This window comes from Prunus dulcis, chromosome 1, assembly GCF_902201215.1.
Source record: "Prunus dulcis chromosome 1, ALMONDv2, whole genome shotgun sequence".
Classification (NCBI taxonomy): domain Eukaryota; kingdom Viridiplantae; phylum Streptophyta; class Magnoliopsida; order Rosales; family Rosaceae; genus Prunus; species Prunus dulcis.
In genome coordinates, this window is record NC_047650.1 from 19,175,431 (window position 1) to 19,197,664 (window position 22,234).

At 35.7% G+C, this 22,234-nt stretch overlaps 1 protein-coding gene across 1 annotated transcript; it reads left to right on the plus strand.

Moving 5' to 3' along the window:
* The first annotated feature begins 19,698 nt into the window (after positions 1-19,698).
* LOC117615953 (zinc finger MYM-type protein 1-like) lies at positions 19,699-21,390 on the plus strand. The gene has a single exon (XM_034345141.1). It carries the CDS (start codon positions 19,699-19,701, stop codon positions 21,388-21,390), a length of 1,692 nt encoding a protein of 563 aa, XP_034201032.1.
* Positions 21,391-22,234: the final 844 nt, after the last annotated feature.

Genomic DNA, 22,234 nt, shown 5'->3' on the forward strand with positions numbered 1-22,234 from the left:
GATTATTTTGTTGAAATGATGAAATAAAGTATGCAAATATAGTTTAGGGAGATTCACTATTATACCCAATATGGGGGCCCAAATTATAAAAATACCCTATATAAAATGGACTTTAGAAACACACCCAAAGCCCATTTACAACATAACAAAAAAGCTTTTAACTTCTTATAAATTACAAAACTGCCATCAATTTCTTAAAACAAGCCCAACCCCAAAATCTCATAAAAATACCCAAAGCACTCAATAGGGCATCAAAGTAATTTAATAATCAATATTAAATTCAATAAGGCTAGCTATCATTTTTTGGGTTTGTTTATAGAAATTCAATTGTGTAGGGTTTATTTATAATATTAGTGCTAGAAATGGGTATATCACTAAATATCTCTATAGTTTATGGTCTCTGCAAATTTTTATTATTTATCGATGTAATTTCTTATACATGGTCCTATTGGGCCGACACATAGCCCGAAAGTTAAAATTGGGCCCAAAACGTTTATACAAGCATAGATAACAGGTAACATATTAGAACTTTTTAAAATGTTAAGGACTACTGGCGTTGCTAAATGCTTCATCATATTAAACTCTCAATCCATAATTATGCTTCTGTCGATAAGATTTTTTATTTAACTTTATTTAGTGAAAACTTTTATTGGAAACAAATATTGTTTCATTTGTTTTAAATTATTTGTATTTTAATAAACTATTTGTTTTATGCATTTATTCTTTTAAAATAAAGCACTTATGTTTTGAAATTTTTTTACTTTTTGTAGAAGCACTCAAACGCTGATTAGTTAGTAAATTCGTAAAGATTAACTGATTAGTTTTTAAAAAAAATTTAAATAGAAGGAAATTTTGAATAAATAGCACCAGAATTTTTAGGCACATGTGCCATTACCACCTGAACTTTTAATTTTTATTTTTAACCACCTGAACTTTGTAAAGTGTTACAATCTATCATTTATGTGTAATTCCGTTAAAATTTTCGTTCAGTTTAAATACGTTTTTTTCAATTAATTGTAATTAAAAATAAATTTAAAAAGGAAAAAAAAAAAAGGAATGAAATTTAACCTAATTAGCATGGATTACACCACCTTGTTAACCATAGACTTCCTCAGGTAAGTTTTGGATTCTTATTATTTTTTAAGATTCATAATTTCATGGTAATTACAGTCACCAAATTAACAAGGATGCATTTTGCAAACTCTTCGTCTCTCTTGAATTCTTGATGGTCTGCAGCAGATGGCTCCTTCTTGTCAAGTTGGGTCGGAAAGTGCAGGCTATAAACAATCAACCTATGTGTCATATTGGGCTGCAGAGTTTGAGTTGATGAGTCCTGCTACTTTTTGGGGATTGTTTATTAGCATCTTCCAAGAAAATTGACATGTAATTGGAAGATAAAAAGACCAATATGAAGTATAATGTATATAAAGAGGGTGGGCGACAATTGGCCTTAGTAAGGCGTAGAAGAAGTATGGTATAATTAAGTTCACTTTATTTATTTATTTATTTTAAAAATTATTTTTAGTTATAATTAATTGTGGAAATGCCCTTAAACTAAACAGAAACTAATGGAATTAGACGTAAATTGTGAATTACAACACTTTACAAAGTTTAGATGATTATAAATTAAACCCATTAATTTAGGAGAAAAATTAGGTTTTAGACATAATTAACTTTATTAATTAGATTGTAAGATATTGGATATTTTGGTTTTAGTTTTAATACTTAGGAAAAAACTACTATTTTGGATTAGCTCAAAGAGAGGCCCAGATTCGTTGGGCCAGGTAAAAAATAACAACTGATAAAATAATTCTACCCTTCTTCTTAATTAAATAAACTGTATTTGACAGTTAAGCACAATGGCACATGTAGTAATTTTAAGGTTGTTGGATGTCCTTTTGGTAAAATTAGGTGTCTTTGGTTTTATATTAATTAAGCAAAATTAATTATCTTTCTTCCAAATTAGTTAAGTTTTTTTATGGATTAAAACTAAAGAGCCCTAATTTAGGTGATAATGACACACGTGTCTAAAAATTCAGGTTATATTTATGTAAATTTTCCTAAATAGAATGACCGAAAGAAAAATGATCCTTTAACAGATTGAATTTCATCCTACTAGCTAGTGATAAGTGAAAGAAAAAACCGTTTGATAGAATCATGGAAAATTGATTTGCTATTATCAGAATTCAAATACAAGATAACAAAGCTAGATATGATGGAAAACAAGATTATTGCTTATTTTAATGAACACCCTTTGCCTTTGTAATAAAATACTTATTTTTTTCTGTGATGCAGATAAAATTCTATTTTGAAAACATCTTCCGACAAATTAAAGCATCAACGTAATCTTGCTGGCAATCTTGTGATGGGAGAAAAGATAGGTGCATAATTTTTTCTTGTATAAATTTAAGTAATGATTCCCATCTGATTTGGTATAGATTGATAGCTATGTTTTTTCTGTTTGAATTATCAGAAAATTTTCAAAATAGGGATTTGGGTGGAGATTCCTTATCACCAAATCACCATCATTAAGAAAATGGAAAAGAATGAATGGGGTAGGTTGTTTGCTTTGGGAAAAGCTTGTGCCTTGACAGTGATTTTGCACCTTCAAGAAGCCTTTTTGAACTCTGCAATAGAGATGTTGACCCTATCAACCTTTGACATTATTAACCAACCTCATTAAATTATTTGAATTTCAAAATTTTTTTTTTGTTTTTCCAATAAAAAAATCTGGGGAATTGGCTCGTGAAGGTTTTGCCTTAATCAAATGTTAAGTCACAATTTTTACCAGTTTATTTAGTCACATTATAATGAACACTTATTTTTTTATTGTAATTTAAATTTATTTCTTGTTTTATTTAAGGTTAACACATATTCTTTGTACTTTTTTATAAATACCTCCATATTAAAGAAGAATACATGTATGAAATATCCGATATATATATATATATATATAAACATTCCCATATACTTTGTTTTGCATGGTATAAGAGCCTAGGTTTTTTTGTGACTTGTGCTTTGTTGATGTGAGGTGAGGTTCATAGTAAGAATTGCATCATTTAACAATCTCACATACGCACATGAATAAACTGATTATCAGCATTTAATTCGCAAATGAAAACAATGTACAATATCTAATCTATGGACATTTTTCTATTGAAATAGGGAAATTTGAACTTAGCTTAATTATGATAGGTGGTTAAGATTGAGATAGATGCATGTGACCTCCCTTGAAAAAGTGGGTAGTCAAAGTTCATGATTGCAAACAAAGAGGTCTCGTAATACGATTATGATTGGTTAACGTGAGTCATAGTCTAAATTAATCACATTTCCTCCTTTTTTAAAAAAAAAATTCACAAATTTAGAATGCGTTTCACCATTTAAAAAACACCCCACCCAATCCCATTAATGTCATTGTCTACATAATTGAAACCAATTTGCTACAAACGACTGATCAATATTTTATATATTTGCCATTTAAAGAGAGTAGTTGAGTTGGTAAGGATCGTTCTCTTTGCTATCAAGACAAGTTTGAGTCTTGCTGTCGACAATCCTTTTTTATGGGTAATATGTAAAAACTGAAAAAGAGGCTAGATCCCCTCTATAAGTCCTCAAAGAGGCTTTGATATGCACTGGCCTTGAGATGGGGTAGCCTCACCTTCCCCTAAACTTTTTCAAATCAAACAAAAAAGTGATGCTATTTCCACCCCTGTCATATTTCCCCACCCACTTTATCTTCCCACCAAATTTGAAAAAACACAATATTATTTTTCCACCCACCATTATTCCTAAAATACCCTTTAATAATTAATTCAAGCAAATTCTCTTTGACAATCATTATTATTCTCTTTGAAATAAGACGGGGGTGTAGATAAGGGAAATTTGCATATATACTACCTAAACTATTAGGTATGTGTGCCATTACCGCTTGAATTTTTAATATTTATTTTTAGCCACTTGAACTTTGTAAAGTATTACAATCCACCACCTATGTCTAACTCCGTTAAAATTTTCGTTAAATTTAAGTGCATTTTCTTCTATTCCTTATAACTAAAAATAAATGTAAAACACATATTTAAAAATAATAAAAAGATGTTATAACTTCATAGATTGTGAATTCTGTGGGCAAATACTCTCTTTCCCTCCTCGCGGCACCCATCTAGCGAGTTCACAAAATTTCACATCAAATTGTAGAACTTGAATTTTATAGCTTCATCATAGTTTTGGGAAGGAATCAGTTGCCTTCCAATTACGTACTAGTCTTACTAAATATCCCTAGATGGTCATAAACATCTACCATTGGCAAACAAGTTCTACAACAAGTGCAGTCCTTATAATGAACTTGCCTATAACAAACTGCAAGTTAATGAATAAATAAAACATAAAAATAACCAAGTAGTTAAGTTTTTCCCATTTTAACATATATATCCATAGTAATACACTATACATTATCATAATTTTCATATACATTTAATTTTACACATGCAAATAACGAACAAAACCTATAGTCTTTCACAACTATCTTCATAAACCAAATAACAATGACTAGGAGCTGCTCCTTTTTGTGTTACAAATAAGCAATGTTTTATATTTTGTTTGGTTAGTTACAAGGAATGGACAAAAATACCCTTAAATTTAATGGAAATTTTAACAGAGTCAGATATATATGGTGGATTGTAACACTTTACAACGTTCAAGTGGTTAAAAATAAAAAATAAAAATTCATGTGGTAATGATGCACATGCCTAAAAATTCAGATAATATTTATATAAATTCCCCTTTTAAAAAAAGCCCAAAAAACAAGCAACACATGTAAATAACCTTTTTAAAATCTTATTAGAAAGAGGTAGGTGGGAACATGATCAGGAGTATGCTTGAGTACTATTAATTCAAAGATTATCAATGAATCTTAAACCATGCAAACTTCTAGATTTGGTGTCGTTTTCATCCCACTGTATAAGATGGGAAAGTCCATGTTTTATGCCACAAATCCCGGTAGCATTTTGGTGTGAAAGTCTGAGGCCAAGGAAACACCCTATGGGCATGGTCAAACTATATGGAATTCAAAATAATAATAATTAAAAAAAAATAATAGTAATAATAAAAATAATAATCTTCTATTTAATTTGATAGTGAAAGAAATTACTATATACATAGGGGTGTTGCTATTTGAACCACATTTATTTACCACTTTTTAAACATAGATGAGTCCTACATACACTAGTGGGGCTTACCTTTATTAATGAAATGATCAACAAGGTGGTCAGTAAATGTAGTACATTTTCCTTGAATGGTCCCATAAATAGATTTATTTAGAAAGAAAAAAAATCCTTATATTTTTAAGTTTTCATAATTATCATATTATTTAAAGGTAGTGATATGTTATTAGGTTAATCAAGTAGAATTAAAATCGATCACACCAGTGATTTCCAGTTCGGTGTGTTTTTGTGCAGAAGGTGATTTTGGGCAGGTTTCTTAGTGTAGTTTGATTAAGAGTTAAATTCATATTCCTTGTAACATTGTATAAAAGTCCTATGTTCTAGAAATATGCATTTTAGTGCTAGGGTTTTCTTTAAGAGTTTCAAAACGAGTGCAAGAGAGAAAACAAGGGCATCAATTTTGGTTTGAGCCAAGGTGAGAGAAAAGAGAGTTAGGTTTTGTGAGAGAGCAAAGGGGGTTCTTTATTGTAACCGAATGGGTTCTTTCATACTAGTGAATTTCTCGTGGATCACCAAGAGAACATAGGCACAACACCGAACCTTTATAAATTCTTGTGTTCTTTGTGCGTGTGTTCGGTTGGTGTGTGATTTATTTTTGCATGGCTTAGAGTGTTTTTGCACAACAAAACTCTCATGGCACCTTGGTAGTGTGTATTTGAGAGAAACCTCCCTCTTTTTTGTACTTTAGACCATCACTTATATTAATAAATAAAAAGATTTAAAATTTCAATAATGAACCCCTTCAGCAACTCCCTTGAATCCTTGATAATGCACTCAACTGACTCATCTTAGGACTTGCACTTTGGATAACCAAAGTGATCTAGAGTAGACAAAGATCCTCATGAAGGAGTGTCTTTGGTTGATTTTTGCAAGCATAATTCATAAGTGATGATCTAAAAACTATACGATTTGGATTATTAGGTCACATCTCAACGCCCATCCTTGAAAGAATTTAGCCAAATAAAAAACGTTTAGCCATATAAATATGCTCAAATAATATTTTTTTTTATAAATAATAAAAAATCAGAATGATAACCAAATGGCCAAAACAAAATTTCACTTTTTGTTTTTGTTTTTAAGAAGTTGTACATATAATTTTAAATAAATAAATAATCCGTGTTGCGTGTATACAAGCCACTCACAAATTCACAATGATAAAACATTCCAAGGAGACATTCGGTTTTACTTTTACTACTCAAGAGTTAAGAAATATATTTACGGTAACTGGTAACAAATTCATATTTATCATAGACAAGGACATATTATTCATTCATATTACACTAGTAGTAGTAGTACTTACTTCTGTACTCACAAATAGGCGCCAAGCTACTACTACTAGTAAGGAAGAAGAAAAACCATGCCAAGGAGTAAGTACCACTACTAGTACTTATCTTGCCTATTTAATAAGAAAAAGGAATTTATAAGTTAATATTACACAACATAATGGAAAATACAAGTACATCAAATATTAATGTTCAGGTAAAAATTATGAATTAGAATTGTAAAATTAGAGTATCTCAGATCACTCCAATGAAATTGTCAAAATTGATGTGGAATGAGTTACTTTTGACATCCCAAAAGCAAGATGTTAATTGAATATTTTATTATTTTTTAAAGACAGTTGGCTGTTACTTCCATTTATTATTTTTCTTCTTTATCTTAAATGATTTGACATATCGAGTTGAGTGTAAAACTGTGTAAATGTCAAATTACCACATCAACCATCAAATTTAAATTTGATGTTTGATATTTGACATTTCTCTTAGAGATGTTCTTAAGAGGTCAAAATATATCAAATACATATGCATCTGGGAGTTACAATATCATTTTCCATAATTAATAAGACGAGTTAATATTTCAATATCATTTTTCGTAATTGTAAAATTAGGGGGTCATTCTCATACGGTCTTGAAATGCCACAAATGTCGGAATGTGAACCTAATAACTCATCCATTTAACCAAGGAATCCCATAAAGACCAACAACGATACAGGCACACATTACAATCCTTCTTCGTCTATACACTTATTCCAGCAGTTTGATCAGATTGCCATTTAGCAAATCTACCATAGAAAAGCCAATCATGTTTTTCATTACGATTTTTTTTTTTTTTTTCTTACTTAAATCACAGCTGGGTGGTGTTGTGTGAGAGTGGGCAAAAGGCCAAAAGGCAGACAAAAAGGAAAACCGCGTGGGTCCCATACGCATGACAAAATCCTTCTTCCCTGGACTTTTTCGCTCGCATGGCCATGGTCCTAGTAGTCTAGTACTCTTGTGGGCCATCCACATCCCACAATAAATAATTAAAAATTAAAAATTAAAATCCAAAAAGTAAAAGTAGAAAAAATCTCCTGTGTTTGCCTTTGCCAGTCCACTCTCGTTTCAATGTCTCTACGACCCACGTGCCTTTTGTTCCGCAACAACGCATGTTTAGACCGCGCCACGTGGATTTACTGGGATAGCGAGTTCCTGCTCACGGGTGTTGTGGACCAACCGGCCAACCTGAAATGCAGAAACTGCTCTAATAGCAATCTCCCGCCAAAAAAGACAAAATATTTTCAAAAATAAAGGAAAACAGAAAAGTACAAATTGTACCAAAAGTGTTGTAGTTTAAGATTTCAAAAGAACGGATCCTTGATCCATCACAAGTAGAGCTGGCAATGGGTTGTGTTGTGTTCACTGACGGACCTAGAAATTTTTTAGCGAATGTGCAATTTTGAAAAGCTAAAAACTCTTTGTGGATTGAATATCTAAGACTTTTTACTTAGATTGACCTTAGGTCCCTTCATGCATTCATATCATACATGAAAAATTGTTTTATGTAAAAATATTGACTAAGTATGAAAAATGGTTTTTCGAAATAATCATTTTCTGAAGATAATTTTTTGCGGCTTTTATTCCTTACACATCAAATAAGAAAACTTGATTTTATGGGATTTTATTATGAAGTATATATTGACTTAATGAGCCATCATTTTTAGCCTAAATCGTATTTGCACTAAAACTGATTTTTCATATTTTGATTTGGTGGGAATTTTATTTTCTAGTATTTTTATTTGAATTCAAATGGGAAGTACTTCCTTATTTACATTGTAAACTTAAGCACATTTACTTAAATGTTGAAAATCGGAATAAGCTAATATGTGCACCATCACTAGCTGAGCAAATGGGTAATTTGAAGCACCCATAACCCGAAACTGACCCATTTAATAAACGTGTCAAGTCGGGTTCGGGCGTCTTAAACAAGTTATTTAATAAAAAGTGGTAGCAACAAATAAAGCAACATCAATATGTACAAAGAACCATAAACTTGGACGACTCGTGATTAAATTTCATAACTAATAATATGCATGTTACAAAACTCACAATTAAAAAAATTTTCACAAAAAAAACAGAGAGAGGAGATAAAATATAAAGGAAAGAAAGAAAAAAAAGAGAGAGAGAGAGAGAGGACATAAGAGAGAAGGAAAAAAAAAAGAGAGGAGAGAAAAGAGAAGGAAAAGAAAGAGAAGAGAGAGAGAGAGAGAGAGAGAGAGAGAGAGAGAGACGGAAAAGAGAGAAATAGAAGAAAAATAAACATTATAAATATCAAAAGACGTAGCATATAATCACAAAGTTGTCTGTAGCATGGTGGATAAGGTGTTGGAGAGAAATGAAGGTGGTAGGGGTTCGAAACCCCTTGTGTGTGTGTTGAAGTCTCCTTTTCTCTTCATTTTAATAAACGGGTTAAACATGTATTTTAACGGGTTGGCAGATTGACCCGAAACTCACCCGTTTAATAAGCGGGTCATAACAGGTTGACCCAAAAATTACCCAATTATTAATCGTGTAGGTTCGGGTTTTGTTTTTTCCTTGCAGGTTCCGAGTCGTGTAACGGGTCGTATTTGAAATTGCCACCCCTAACTCCTAGCAACATCAATATTGTCCGCAACTTAACCACTTGTTTAATAGGTGTGAGGTTTTATACAAAAGACATCAATATTATTAGGTGTGGAACCATTTATAATATGAGACTTTCTATTTTGTTAAGTTTTTGATGTGGGACTCATGTATTCTTCAACAGTTTGTGGTTGTAGTTCTGTGATTTTTTATGTTGGAATTCCTTTGGCCATTTATGGCTATGTGTGGGAGTACACTTGTGCTCCCGATGTTGTCGGTGGAGTCCTCCGTATTTAGCTTAACTCTTTGTGGTTACTGCGCTTTCGTATTTGTAATAACCTTATGTGGTTATCTATATTTGTACTAGCTCCTGTGGTTGACGACCTTTGTGCCTGAATTATAAATGCAATATATCGTCTTTATCTCAAAAAGCAATATGTAGTCGTATAAGTTGGATAAGAAATTCCAATTTCAGCTAATGTCAATTTGGAAATTTCAATTTTCGCACTCTACATATGAAATTCTAAAATCCAAAAACAAAAAATAATTGGATTATAATTAGAAAGTATCTAAAAATTCTGAATTTCAGGATATGGATTTCAAACTAGCCACAATGTCTAACTTCATATTGAAATAAATATGACCTAATGACCAAAGAGACATATATGAGTTGTTACATAAATAATAACAAGAGTTTCTTTGAGTTTTCTATATGAGTTTTCTATTTTGACCAATTTTAATCTTTCAAATTGTTGACCTTATTCAAAAGGGAAAATTTAGAAATGTTACTTGAATTTATACACCAACTTCATCTGAAAGGGTTGTTGTCATAGGATATAGGCCTTATGTTGTCTTATTTACTTGATGAGGAGCTGCATACTTTGTAAATTTACTATATAAACAAAATTTAAATTTGACTATGTTCTTTAAACTTATTTATCATCTTGCTTATTTCATATCAAGCTTCCTCCGAGAACCTATTGTGTGCTACTTGGTTTGCACCTTGAGGCTTGATTATCATACTTATTTGGATTGCTTACAATTTGGTGCGTCTCCTTTTGTTTCTTATTCTCCTTTTTTTTTTTCATGGTCTTGAATGAAGTTCATATATCTAATTCGTTGGCACATCTTATTTTTCTTTATCATTTGAATTTTCAGCAATAAGAATGGATCTAACAATACTCCTTCCTTCTTAATGACATTTTGCATTGTCCCTCTGCATCAACCAGTTTGATTTATGTTTATCGTTTCACTTATAACATCAACTGTTATATCCTAATTTTTTCTGATTATTTTTATTGTCAAGGACCTCAAGACACATAAGACGTCAATTAGTAGCTCATATAATGTACATTTTTGTCCTTCATGTTCCACGGGAAAAAGCACAGTTACCATTTTAAAAATCAAATTCTATTTTCCAACCTAATTAGAGCTTGTACACTTCAATGTTTGGAGTTCAGTAATTGTTTCAGTTCATGGTTATCGATTTATTGTTTGACTTTTCGTAGATGAATTCTCTCGTTAATTATACTTGGATTTTTCCCATGAAACAAAAATTTGAACTCTTTGACATCTTTGTTTGTTTTAAGAAACAAGTTGAAAATAAGCTTAACACTTCCATTAAAGCTTTGCAATGTGATGAAGGGGGTGAATATACCAAGCTTGTCTTTTAAAAATTGTTTTGCTAATCATAAGATTGCTCAATGGTTTTCATGTCGAAAACACCATCAACAAAATGGCTTAGTGGAACGAAACATTGTCATATAGTTATGCTTTCTCATGTATATGTTCCTTCTTCGAATTTGTTCGATGCTTGTCAAACACTCACTTGTCTCATTAATAGGTTACCTACATGAGTCCTCTTAAATCTGTCTAATTTTGAAAATTGTTTCAAAAGACTTCTAGATATGATATTTGTTTCACCCCAACTCACGGTTTTACATAATGTTAGATTAAGACGTGGTGATTCACACTTTAATTATAAAATTTAATAAAAACTATAACTAAAATGTGAAGATCATTAAAATAAAATAAATAAATATTTCACATAGAATTTTCAGCGGAAACAACAACATTTGAAATCTTACATCATTACATTATTTTACAAGTTAGAACCACTCAAAAGTTCAGTAAAAGAGTAGCTCATTATTCAACCACAAGCTATGTACATAACACATTCTATAGACATGCCAAATAATCTCAAGTCCTAGATTTCAGGCTCAGTACCTGCAAAATCTGTTAAGGGGTGAGTGAAACCACAGCTCAGTAGGGACATAAAACTTTTTATAGTGAATTGATAAAACTAAATTAAGTGACATGCCATCACTCAATCAAATATCATATCGATAATATTAATGCATGTATGCTCTTCATCTATTCCCATTAATTCAAATGATTGGACAAGCAGACTTGCACGTCCCATACAATGCTTATACCACTTGGTCCCGAATGCCCATTTATATAAACTAACCCTCATCTCAATCATCCCATAAATCTCTTTTTGTTAGTCATCTTGTCTAACTCCTTGTCTTTAGTCCCGCATCTTCTAATAAAAAACATGTGCACTGTGGGATCCTTGAAATTTGGTACATGCCAAGAGTTAAACTCAACTACACAAAACATCATTTCCGTTACCCTCTTTTCCATCATTATTTTCTCAACTCAAGAACTCCAATCAATTTCCATGACAAGATATAGTTCTTCTTTTCAAATATCTCGTAAAAACAATGTTGTGGGGCCATATATTTTGGCGACCAATGAATGGGTGACATATGGAAAAGGGAAATTCCCTAGGTCAAATAATCATCCTAATTAAATCCTATTTAATTAGAGATATTATATTTGATTTAAGATGAGAATATCTCCCTAAATCAAGGATGAGATTTCCCCCAAATCTCTTGGATTAATTCAAATCTCCTATTTATGGGTAAGAATAATCCTAATTAAATAAGGATTATTCTTCAAATCCTAGAAGGCAAAAGCACTATAAATACATGGCTACATCACACATATGAAGTGATCCAATTTTTATGCTAGAAACTCCTCTCTCCCTCATGGCTCTGGCCACCAGGTTCTCTCGTACCGTATAGAAAACCCCGACCTTCTCTGTTATTTTTGTATCTTTCTCAAGATCATCTAATTGACTTAGGCATTGGAGGGCCTTTGGCCAACAACCCGTGGGTATGGTCTATTTACTCCAACCTTTTTAGCATGGATCAAGGGAGAAGAAAGAGAAAGAAGTTCAAGGGTCAAAGAATTTACGTGCAAATACTCCCCATGTGAAATTTTGCTCAAATTTTTTGGTGCTTTTATTGCGAGATTTAATATATACTCAATGCGATGCTCTCGAATCCAAATCAAGGGAAATTTATTTCCTCCTAAAAAAAGATCCAAAGCCCACAAATCACCATGGTGAGGGGCCCCACCACGAGGAACACAGCGAAAACAACTAACGTGAGCTGCCAAGAATTTTCTCAAGCCACCCATGGTCTCCCTGGTTATGACCAAGGATTAACCATTCATCAAAGTCAGAAGGACCAAAAAAAAAAAAAAAAGGCTTAACAAGGGAAAAACCGTGGCTCAGCAGCAATCTCTGTCACCTAAGTCAACCACCGAGCCACCACGTGCCGCCCACTCTGTCCCAACAGGACCAGGATCTCTGACAGGCAGGCCCATAGGATTGCGTCATCACCAGTCGCCAAAGTTCACTGACGAAGAATCTGGAAAATTTATAGTTGCTACCATCGCTTAATCGACGGCATCAAGCTGTCATCTCATCCCGTTGACAGCAACGTCTTTCTCGTAGACCTCTAAGCTGTAAAACCTCGAAATGAGTTCCCCTATACGATACCAGAGTCACTCCGACAAATTTCCAGAAAAATGGCAGTTGCGGCCAAGCTCGATCTAGACTTTTCTGGCATCATTTCGTGACACCTCGGGTACAAGTATGATCATCTGCTTCCGATATGCATAACCCAGGAAGGGCAGCACCAGCCGAAACCAGAAAACTACTGATGCACCAAAGGGAGATTTGTCGGAATTGCCCAGCGTTGCCTACACTGTTCCACCATTCTCCTCACTACGCCGCCACCACGAGTAAAACCAGGAGACTCTGGTCCATCTGTTTTAGGGAACATCCAGCCCCGAGTCATTGCATCTTCAGAGATTGCACAACACGCGTCAGAGCCAAGGCTTCTTCTAATGGCAGCTCAAATACACTGAAGGCTCTCTCTCTTTCTCTTTCTCTCTCTATCGTATTTCTTGATTTAACAATTCGTAAATAAATATTAATATTTAATATTTTATTATAAATTAAAGCACTTTTCTAATAAATATTAGTATGTGATATTTATTTTGAATTAGTGCAAATTTTTAATAGATATTAATAATTAATTTTTTATTATGAAATTATTGCACATGTTTTATTTAATAATCTTATTATTTCATGGGATATGTGATATTACGGTTGGCATGTATTACAACATTACGCTTTTATCATCCCTACTAATTATATTTTATCACTAATGATTAGGAAAATGCCAAATGACTTGGTGACCAACCTTCGAATCCTCGGTCAACAAGATCAATGATTCTATGGTCAATCCGATCCATGATTCATCGGTTAGCTTGATCCATGATCCTTCAACCGAGGCTGACAACCTCTTTCGGGGCCAAGTGCCCGAAGCAGGAAATCCACCGTAGGGCCCACGGCTGAGGTCGGGATTTTCATCCATGACGGGGACATAACCTCTCATCACAACAATCCTGTCGCCGCCATTTATGGCCCGATCATGGAGCAAGAGTGACCATTCCCTCCTTTGCCACCGCACTTGATGTTTGCTCCCACATACACCTCCAACAAAACCTTAGCCCACCTGCAATCCACACAATTCTCTTATTCTCATCAAAGCAGTCAAGTAGATCTCAGTCTTAGAGTCAACTAATTGACCCTGAGAATTGACGACCTAAACCACCTGGTTGGTTAGCTCCTCAGGCAGATTCACCTAGTCCTTGAGAGAAGGATGGACGAACGCACTGGTAGGTAGTTCAAGAGGTCCTAGGTAGGTTGAGTAGAAGCAAGCATACAAGAAGGAGGACAAGAACGTTCTACTCAACACCAGGGCATATCGCAAGCATTCGCAAGCCCCGCTCAAAGTAGATCGAGTATCCTTTCAGGGCTAGGTCCAATGACCAACGTTCACACAAGGCTGGGGGTACAATTCGATATCCATGCCCGCTTAGGCCCAAGAAAAAGTGTTCACTAAAGGCTAGTCCCACAAGGAGATCAGAGGCTCACCAGCTTACACCGAAAGAGCAAATTCCAGAACACACGTATAGAAAATCCTTCACAAGTTCAATCCACTAATACGCCTGCCGGTAGGCAGCCGAGGATAACATCCTTTACAATCGATGAGGAAGTTGACCAATGACGACCGCGTCGTGAATGTCCCTGACATGAACAGCAAACATTGCGAGCATAGGAAGACCAAGTAAACTCCTCACCATTCACTGATAAGATCGAGCAGGTAGCTCCATCGAAGCGATTCTCAACGCCTTTTTTCAGGTATTTCAAAGGGGATTCCAATCCCGAAAGCCATTTAAAGCACTTCAAAAGTGTCATAATTCTTTACAAGTTGGAGGATGCGTTGAAGTGCAAGGTATTTGCAACGACCTTGAGATGAGCATCTCAGGATTGGTTTCATACCTTGCTATCTAGGTTGATCAGTAGCTTCAGAGAGCTAGCACTTGTCTTCACGAAGGCGTACACCTCCTATTAGAGGATCAAGAAGAACCCTGACCATTTGTTCAACGTGCGTAAGAAGCATGATAAGTATATCCCAAAACTATATCAAGGCGGAGAAAGCCAACATTATGGGATGCAATGATTGAATCGCATCCTCTACTTTTAAGAAAGGCTTGCCAGCCGAGCACAACCTCTATCGCAAGCTGACTATTATCACTCCCAGCCAGATTCTGGTAAAGGTCTTTCGCGACTACGAAAAGCTATGCGCTCTGGGATGACGATCGAATCGCCACAAAGAAGTCTGCTAAGCAAGCTGAACAACCGACTAAAAAGGCATGTCAAAGAAGTGATAAACCCAGCAGTAGGAACCATGGAGGGAAGTTCAAGGCATAATCCCAAGGAGAAGCACTAGCAGATGAAGGCTACACAAAGTTCACTATCTCGACGCATCAAATCTTAGCTTAAGTGAAAGACAAGCCCTAGCTGAGGACGTCACCATCTTTGAAGGGAGATCTTAATAAGAGAGATACTAACAAGTACTGCGCTTTGCATGGAACACATGGGCATGACACAGCCAACTGCCGATCATGAAAGATGCACCTCAAAGAGCTCGTAAGAGAAGGCAACTGCAGGGAGTTCGTGGCGAAGAAGGTCATCCAGCAGATCGAGGATTGCGATGCAACGAAGGAGCCTCCACAAAAGGTCATAAGGATTAACACAATCCTGGTCAACTCTGAGGAATTCAGGTTGACGAGCAAATAAACAAAAAGGAAGATTAAGCAAGCAATTGTGATCTCCCAAGTCTTAACCAGCTATCCAGCAATTGAAGATGATCTCGTGATCGACTTCCAGAAGAAAGACCTGATTAGGCTTGATCTATCGCATAATGATGCCCTCGTCATAAGCATCCAAATCGTGCAAGCCATGATCGAGCAAAGTCATGTGGACGAGGGTAGCGTAGCCAATATCCTGCAACTTTTAGTAGTCCAATAAATGGGCATGGAGGCCAAGATCAACAAGTTAGCTAGGTCTCTGACTGGCTTCAATGGAGCAAGTACCCCTTAATGGAAGCCCGAGAAAGACGTCGAGCTAGTACCCCTTCTTCTTGACAATCAAGAGAGAAGCGCTGATCAGTTGGCTTCTAAGCCTAGAAGAGAATGTGGAGCTGACCACTTTCCTTAAGAACAATAAAGGCGTGTTCACATGGTCACCATTTAACATGCTAGACATCAATCCGCAGATCATCTGTCATCAACTTCATGTCAACCTAACCAACAGACCAGTAGCGCAAAAGAGACACAACTTCGCTCCCGAGCGAGTTGCTATCATTGAAGCCGAGATTGACAAGCTTTTAGCTGTCGGCTTCATTGAAAAAGTCCCATACTCGGAATGGTTGGCCAATGTTGTCCTTGTGGCAAAGAAAGGCCAAGGCAAATGAAGAGTGTGCGTGGACTACAATGATCTTAACAAGAAATGCGTGAAAGACAACTTTCCACTGCCAAGATTTGATCCGCTTGTAGATTCAACTTCTGGTAACCAACTGCTAAGCTTCATAGACGCCTACTCTGGCTACAATCAAATCATGATGCATGAAGATGATAAAGCGAAAAATGGAGAAGTTCATTTTGGCCAATGTAGTTTTCATAAGAAAGCTAACCTCACCGAATCATTGTCATGACCGATTTTCCTTTGAGATTGATTCTCCACAGCCCTGACGCTTCTTAGCAACTCATGAAATGGGCTATAGAATTAAGTTAGTATGACCTTTTCTACCAGAACCAGGCTTTAGCAGATTTCGTTATAGAGTTCACTCTATCAATCGAAGAAGAGAATTTGGTCATAAAAAACAAGGAAAGTTTGAGAGTAGACGGGACCTCCTCTGCTGATCCTGACCTACCTAAAGACATGTGGCAGTTAAGCATAAACGGAGGGTAAAATCATAAGGAAGCTAGAGCAAGCGTCATCATAATCACCCTATGCAGAACTTTGTTGGAGTAAGCCATCACACTAGGCTTTCCAACCTCAAACAACGAAGCAGAATATGAGGCATTGCTTGCTAGACTATGCTTGGAAATGGAGCTATCGATCAAGAGGTTAGCCATCTACTAAGATTCCCAGCTAATCACCAGCCAAGCTTCAGGCAAATACATGATGAAACACCCAAGTATGATCTAGTACCTCGACAAAGTGTAGTAGCTTTTGAAAGCATTTTCTACCATCACCATCTAACAAATTCCCTGGGCTGGGACACATATATGGATGCGCTAGCAAGCCAGGGATCAGCACTGGACACCTAGTTCAGACGTTCAATTCTGGTCGAGCACCATAATCAGCTAAGCATCGAAGAGGCAGAACAATCAAACCTAACGTAGACAGATAAGGATCCCATCAAGCAATACCCTATCATTGACTACTTGTTGAATGAAATTTGCCAAAAGAGAAGTCCGAAACAAGGAAGATCCAGTAGAAAGTCTCGAGGTACTACATGAAGAACAACAAGCTTGTTCGCCTATCATATTCTTGTCCTCACCTTACATGCATAAAGTAGCCTCAAACACTTGCAAAATCCACGACAAGGAGTGCAGCAACCACTCTGAGGGTAGGTCACTCGCTCAGAAAGCTTTAAGCATAGACTACTTTTGGTCTACCATGCGCCGCAACTCTACGAAGTATGTCAAAAGATGCGAGGCCAACACTATAAGTCAGTCCTAAGTCTACATGTCAAAGTGTATCATCCACATAACAACCCATTGACATTCATGCAATGGACTATTGACTCAGTGGGTCCCATGTCGCCTGCACCTACTAAGAAGAACATGATGATCGTCGTCATTGACTACTTTATTAAATGGATCGAGGCCGAAGCTTTATCCTCTACTAAAGAAGCTGACGTTGAACGATTCACCTAGAGAAACATCATCTGCTAGTTTGGCAAGAAAGCCATTGTCCAAAAGTGTCCTAAGGGAGACGTAGGACAACTACAATGAAGCATCATAAGGGAGACGCAGGCCAAGGTAGACTGCTATCTAAAAGCATCATAAGGGAGACATAGGACAACTACATGAAGTGTCCTAAAGGAGACGTATGCCAAACATGCCACTATCCAAAAGTGTCATAAGGCGCAGGACAACTACAATGAAGCATCCTAAGGGAGACGCATGCCAAATAGACCATTGTCCAAAAGCGTCCTAAGGGAGACACTGGACAACTACAATGAATCATCCTTAGGAAGAAACATGCCAAGTATGCCAATGTCCAAAAGCGTCCCAACATTGGTGATTGATGAAACTTTTTTTGCCTTGGCCAATGGTACCGAAACACATTTGTGCTTGAATAAATAGAAATGCAAGAAAATATAAAATAAAAATGTGACATTAAATTGAATAAAACGCATTTAGAATCGTCGCCAAGATTTTGACCACTTCGAATGTTCTCCCTCGCTTTTGCCAAAGCATCTCTTTATTTCTCTAACTCTTTATTCAAAATTTTCCACCTAATAGCCAAGGCCATTTTCGTACGAGCCGAAGCCGATATTTCACAAAATTTTCCATGAATTTTTCTCCACATATATTGTCCATGATCGGGCAATGACCAACTTTGACCCAACACTCACACAACAAAATATCTTCCACGGTTGTCCACACGCCTCTGGCTTCGATGGAAGAGGCCATTTGTATTTTTACACAAATGAAATTTAATAGTATAAAATTTTGTGTGGAAAGTGAAAAATATTGGAAGGAGACGAATTTGTATGAAGATTTGGTGTGGAAAGTAAATAACATTGGTAGGTATTTATAAAAAAAATTCTAGAAATTTTTTATTTTTTTTTACAAATATTTTTAGCCAAAAAATGGACAGATATTGGATTATAGGAGATTTTTGGATTCGAGGCTCCATGAGAAGCCACGTGGCTTGTAGCCATTGGTTTCTGGCAGTTGTGGGTTAGCGCTAATGTCAGGCTGGCGTCAGTGCAAGAAATTCAAAAAAAATTTACGACGGAAAACAAAATTTGAAATTCTTGCATTGACGTCAGCATCCCGAAAGCAAGAGGACGGGCTAGTTCTCTCCGTGGGCTTGCCCGGGCTCGTGGGTCCTACGCCTTGCATGGATTGGATCTTGCACGCTGGAGCTGCCTTCGAGGCCTAGGGCCCTCTCCTGCCTGCGCGAGCCCCTTGTGCTAGACTTGCTCTAAGAGCAGTTCTAGCAACAAGGGCTGGGGGGGTGTTTAGGCCCAAAACCTGTTTCCAGCAGCAAGGGCTAGCTCTAGCCCACAAAACCAAGCGAGCCCCTCAGGCAAGATCTGCCTTAGTTCCAGGTCGAGTTTGCTGACGTCAGCAACAAAAAATTTTTAAAAAATCGAAAAAAATGTGCAAAAAATATAAAAAATTTCAGACTTAAAAAAAAAAAAAAAACTTAGTTGTAGTTAGGGAAACAAGAATCAGAGGGTGGTCAATGACCCATCTGCAACCTTTGAAATTGTCATCTCAAATTTGAAAGTATGTTATCCTAATTTCTAATCTCTTTATGCTTTAACAAATTAATAAATATTCTTATATGTTTGATATTCTCTTGATTAGTTATTTTGTTGAGGTTTTATTTTGGTTAGTTAATTTGAATAAATTAGGGTTATTTTTTTATGTAATTAGATTGTATATGCTTTAGTTAGATTATATCTTGGTATATTGGATTAGTTTTTGTGTTTGTTAATTACTGAAGATTCTTGTATATTTTTGTTTTATTGGTTGTTGTGATTTTATTTTGGTTGTTTGAATAAATTAGGGATTTTTTTTAAATAGATTTTATTTGTATTTGTTAGTTAGATTGTATGCTTTATTGATTATTTCTACCCAAACAGGTTATGGAACGATATTTTAAGAGAAAGTTTTCATCAACTACCTCTAGTTCAGATAATGTGGGTAGTTCAAGTGTAAGAGATGTGGGTATTTCAAGAGATGTGGTGGGTAGTTCGAAAGAAAGTGAGTTGCAAGATGTATTGGCTAATCTTCCTGCAGACCCTGGACTTCGACCTCAAATGTTGGATTATGATCCTAACATTCGAGACGAAGTTCGAAGAGCATATCTACAGAAGGGTCCATGTCAACCTAAGGATCACACATTTCCACAAACCGATCTTTCAGGGTATGATCGACGCTTTAATGTCAAGTGGTTTGATGAGTTTGACTGGTTGGAGTACAGTATTAGTAAAGATGCTGCATTTTGCCTTTATTGTTATCTCTTCAAATCCAATTTCAAAATTGGTCAAGGCTGTAGCGATGTCTTCACCGAGGTGGGTTTTACAAATTGGAAGAAGAAAGATAAAATTAGGCAACATGTTGGAGGTGTTGGGAGTGTTCATAATCAATCTAGACAATATTGTGTGGATCTTATGAATCAAAAGCAACACATCCAAACAGTTTTGATAAAGCAATCAGACCAAGCTCGCATTGATTATCGTATTTGCTTGACAGCTTCTCTTGATTGTGTGAGATTTTTGTTGAAGCAAGGTCTTCCTTTTCGTGGCAATGATGAGAGTGACACTTCAAACAACAAGGGGAATTATGTAGAACTCTTACAATTTCTTGCTGATCATGATGAGAAAGTTAAGGCTGTTGTGTTAGAAAATGCTCCAGGGAATCTCAAGCTCATAGCTCCAACAATTCAAAAAGATCTTGTGAATGCTTGTGCAACTGAAACTATTAAGAAAATCATTAAGGATATGGATGGTGCCTTCTTCTCCTTATTAGTTGATGAATCACATGATATATCAGTCAAAGAACAAATGGCGGTGGTGTTTCGTTATGTGGACAAAAGAGGGTATGTAATTGAAAGGTTTGTGGGCATTCAACATGTTAGTGACACTACATCAAACTCACTAAAAGAGGCTATTGACACATTGTTTTCAAGAGAAGAATTGAGCATTTCCATGCTAAGAGGACAAGGATATGATGGAGCTAGTAATATGAAGGGTGAGTTCAATGGTCTTAAAACACAGATTTTGAGAGAAAATCCTTATGCCTATTATATTCATTGTTTTGCACATCAACTTCAATTAGCTCTTGTGGCTGTGGCAAAGGGAAATGCTGATGTTGCAACTTTCTTCACATCTTGCAATAGCTTGGTTAATATTGTTGGAGCATCGTGTAGGCGACGTGACATGCTTAGAGATCAACTACAGAAGAATATTACAGAAGCTCTTGAAAATGATGATCTTCCAACAGGGCGAGGCTTAAATCAAGAAACTTCTCTCAAGCGTGCCGGTGATACACGTTGGAACTCACATTATGGTACATTACTTAGTATCATTTCCATGTTCAAATCTGTGGTGAAAGTGCTTAAATTGATTATTGAGGATGGCTCCACTGATAATATAGGTGAAGCAAATAGGTCTTTGAGAGAAATACAATCTTTTGAGTTTGTATTTCACCTATTTTTTATGAGATCTTTATTGGGAGCCACAAATGATTTGTCACAAGCATTACAAAGAAAAGACCAAGATATTGGGAATGCAATGTCTTTAGTCAAAGATTGCAAGGACACACTAAAGATATGAGAGATAATGGATTTGAAGCCTTGCTTGATCAAGTATTTTCCTTTTGTGGCAAACATGATATTGAGGTTCCAAGTATGGATGATGCATATGTAGCTCAGTGGAGATCACATCGCAGAGCTCCTAGAATAACACAAATCCATCATTATCGTGTGGACATCTTCATTCAAATCATTGAGTGGCAACTTGCAGAATTAAATCATCGCTTTAGTGAGGTAAATACTGAGTTGCTTATTTGTTTGGCATGTTTGAGTCCGAATGATTCATTCATAGCTTTTGACAAACAAAAGCTTCTTCGTTTTGCTGAATTTTATCCTCAAGAATTTACACCCCGAGCCCTCTTGGCACTTGAAGATCAACTTGGGATTTATATTCATCATATGCGTACGAGAAGCGAATTTTCTCAATTGAAAGGGATTGGTGCCCTTGCAAGAAAAATGGTGGAGACATGGTTGCATAGAACATTTAATTATGTCCATTTGCTTTTGACATTAGCCTTAACTTTACCAGTTGCAACTGCTTCAGTGGAGAGAGCATTTTTTGCTATGAATGTTATCAAAGGTCCACTTCGCAACCGAATGGGAGATCAATAGTTGAATGATAGCTTACTTGTTTATATTGAGAAAGATGTATTTGTTTGTTTGATAATGAAACTATAATGAGACGTTTTCAAAATATGAAAACTCGTCGTGGACAATTGTAATGTGGTTTTTTTTTATTATTAATTATGAATTATAAATTATCGTTTCATTTTTATGGGTTTATTTTTGTATAGAAAGTTTTTACCCTTTTAGACGTTGGCCCCTGCAAGGAAAATTCATGGATCCGTCCCTAGTTGTAGTTTTCA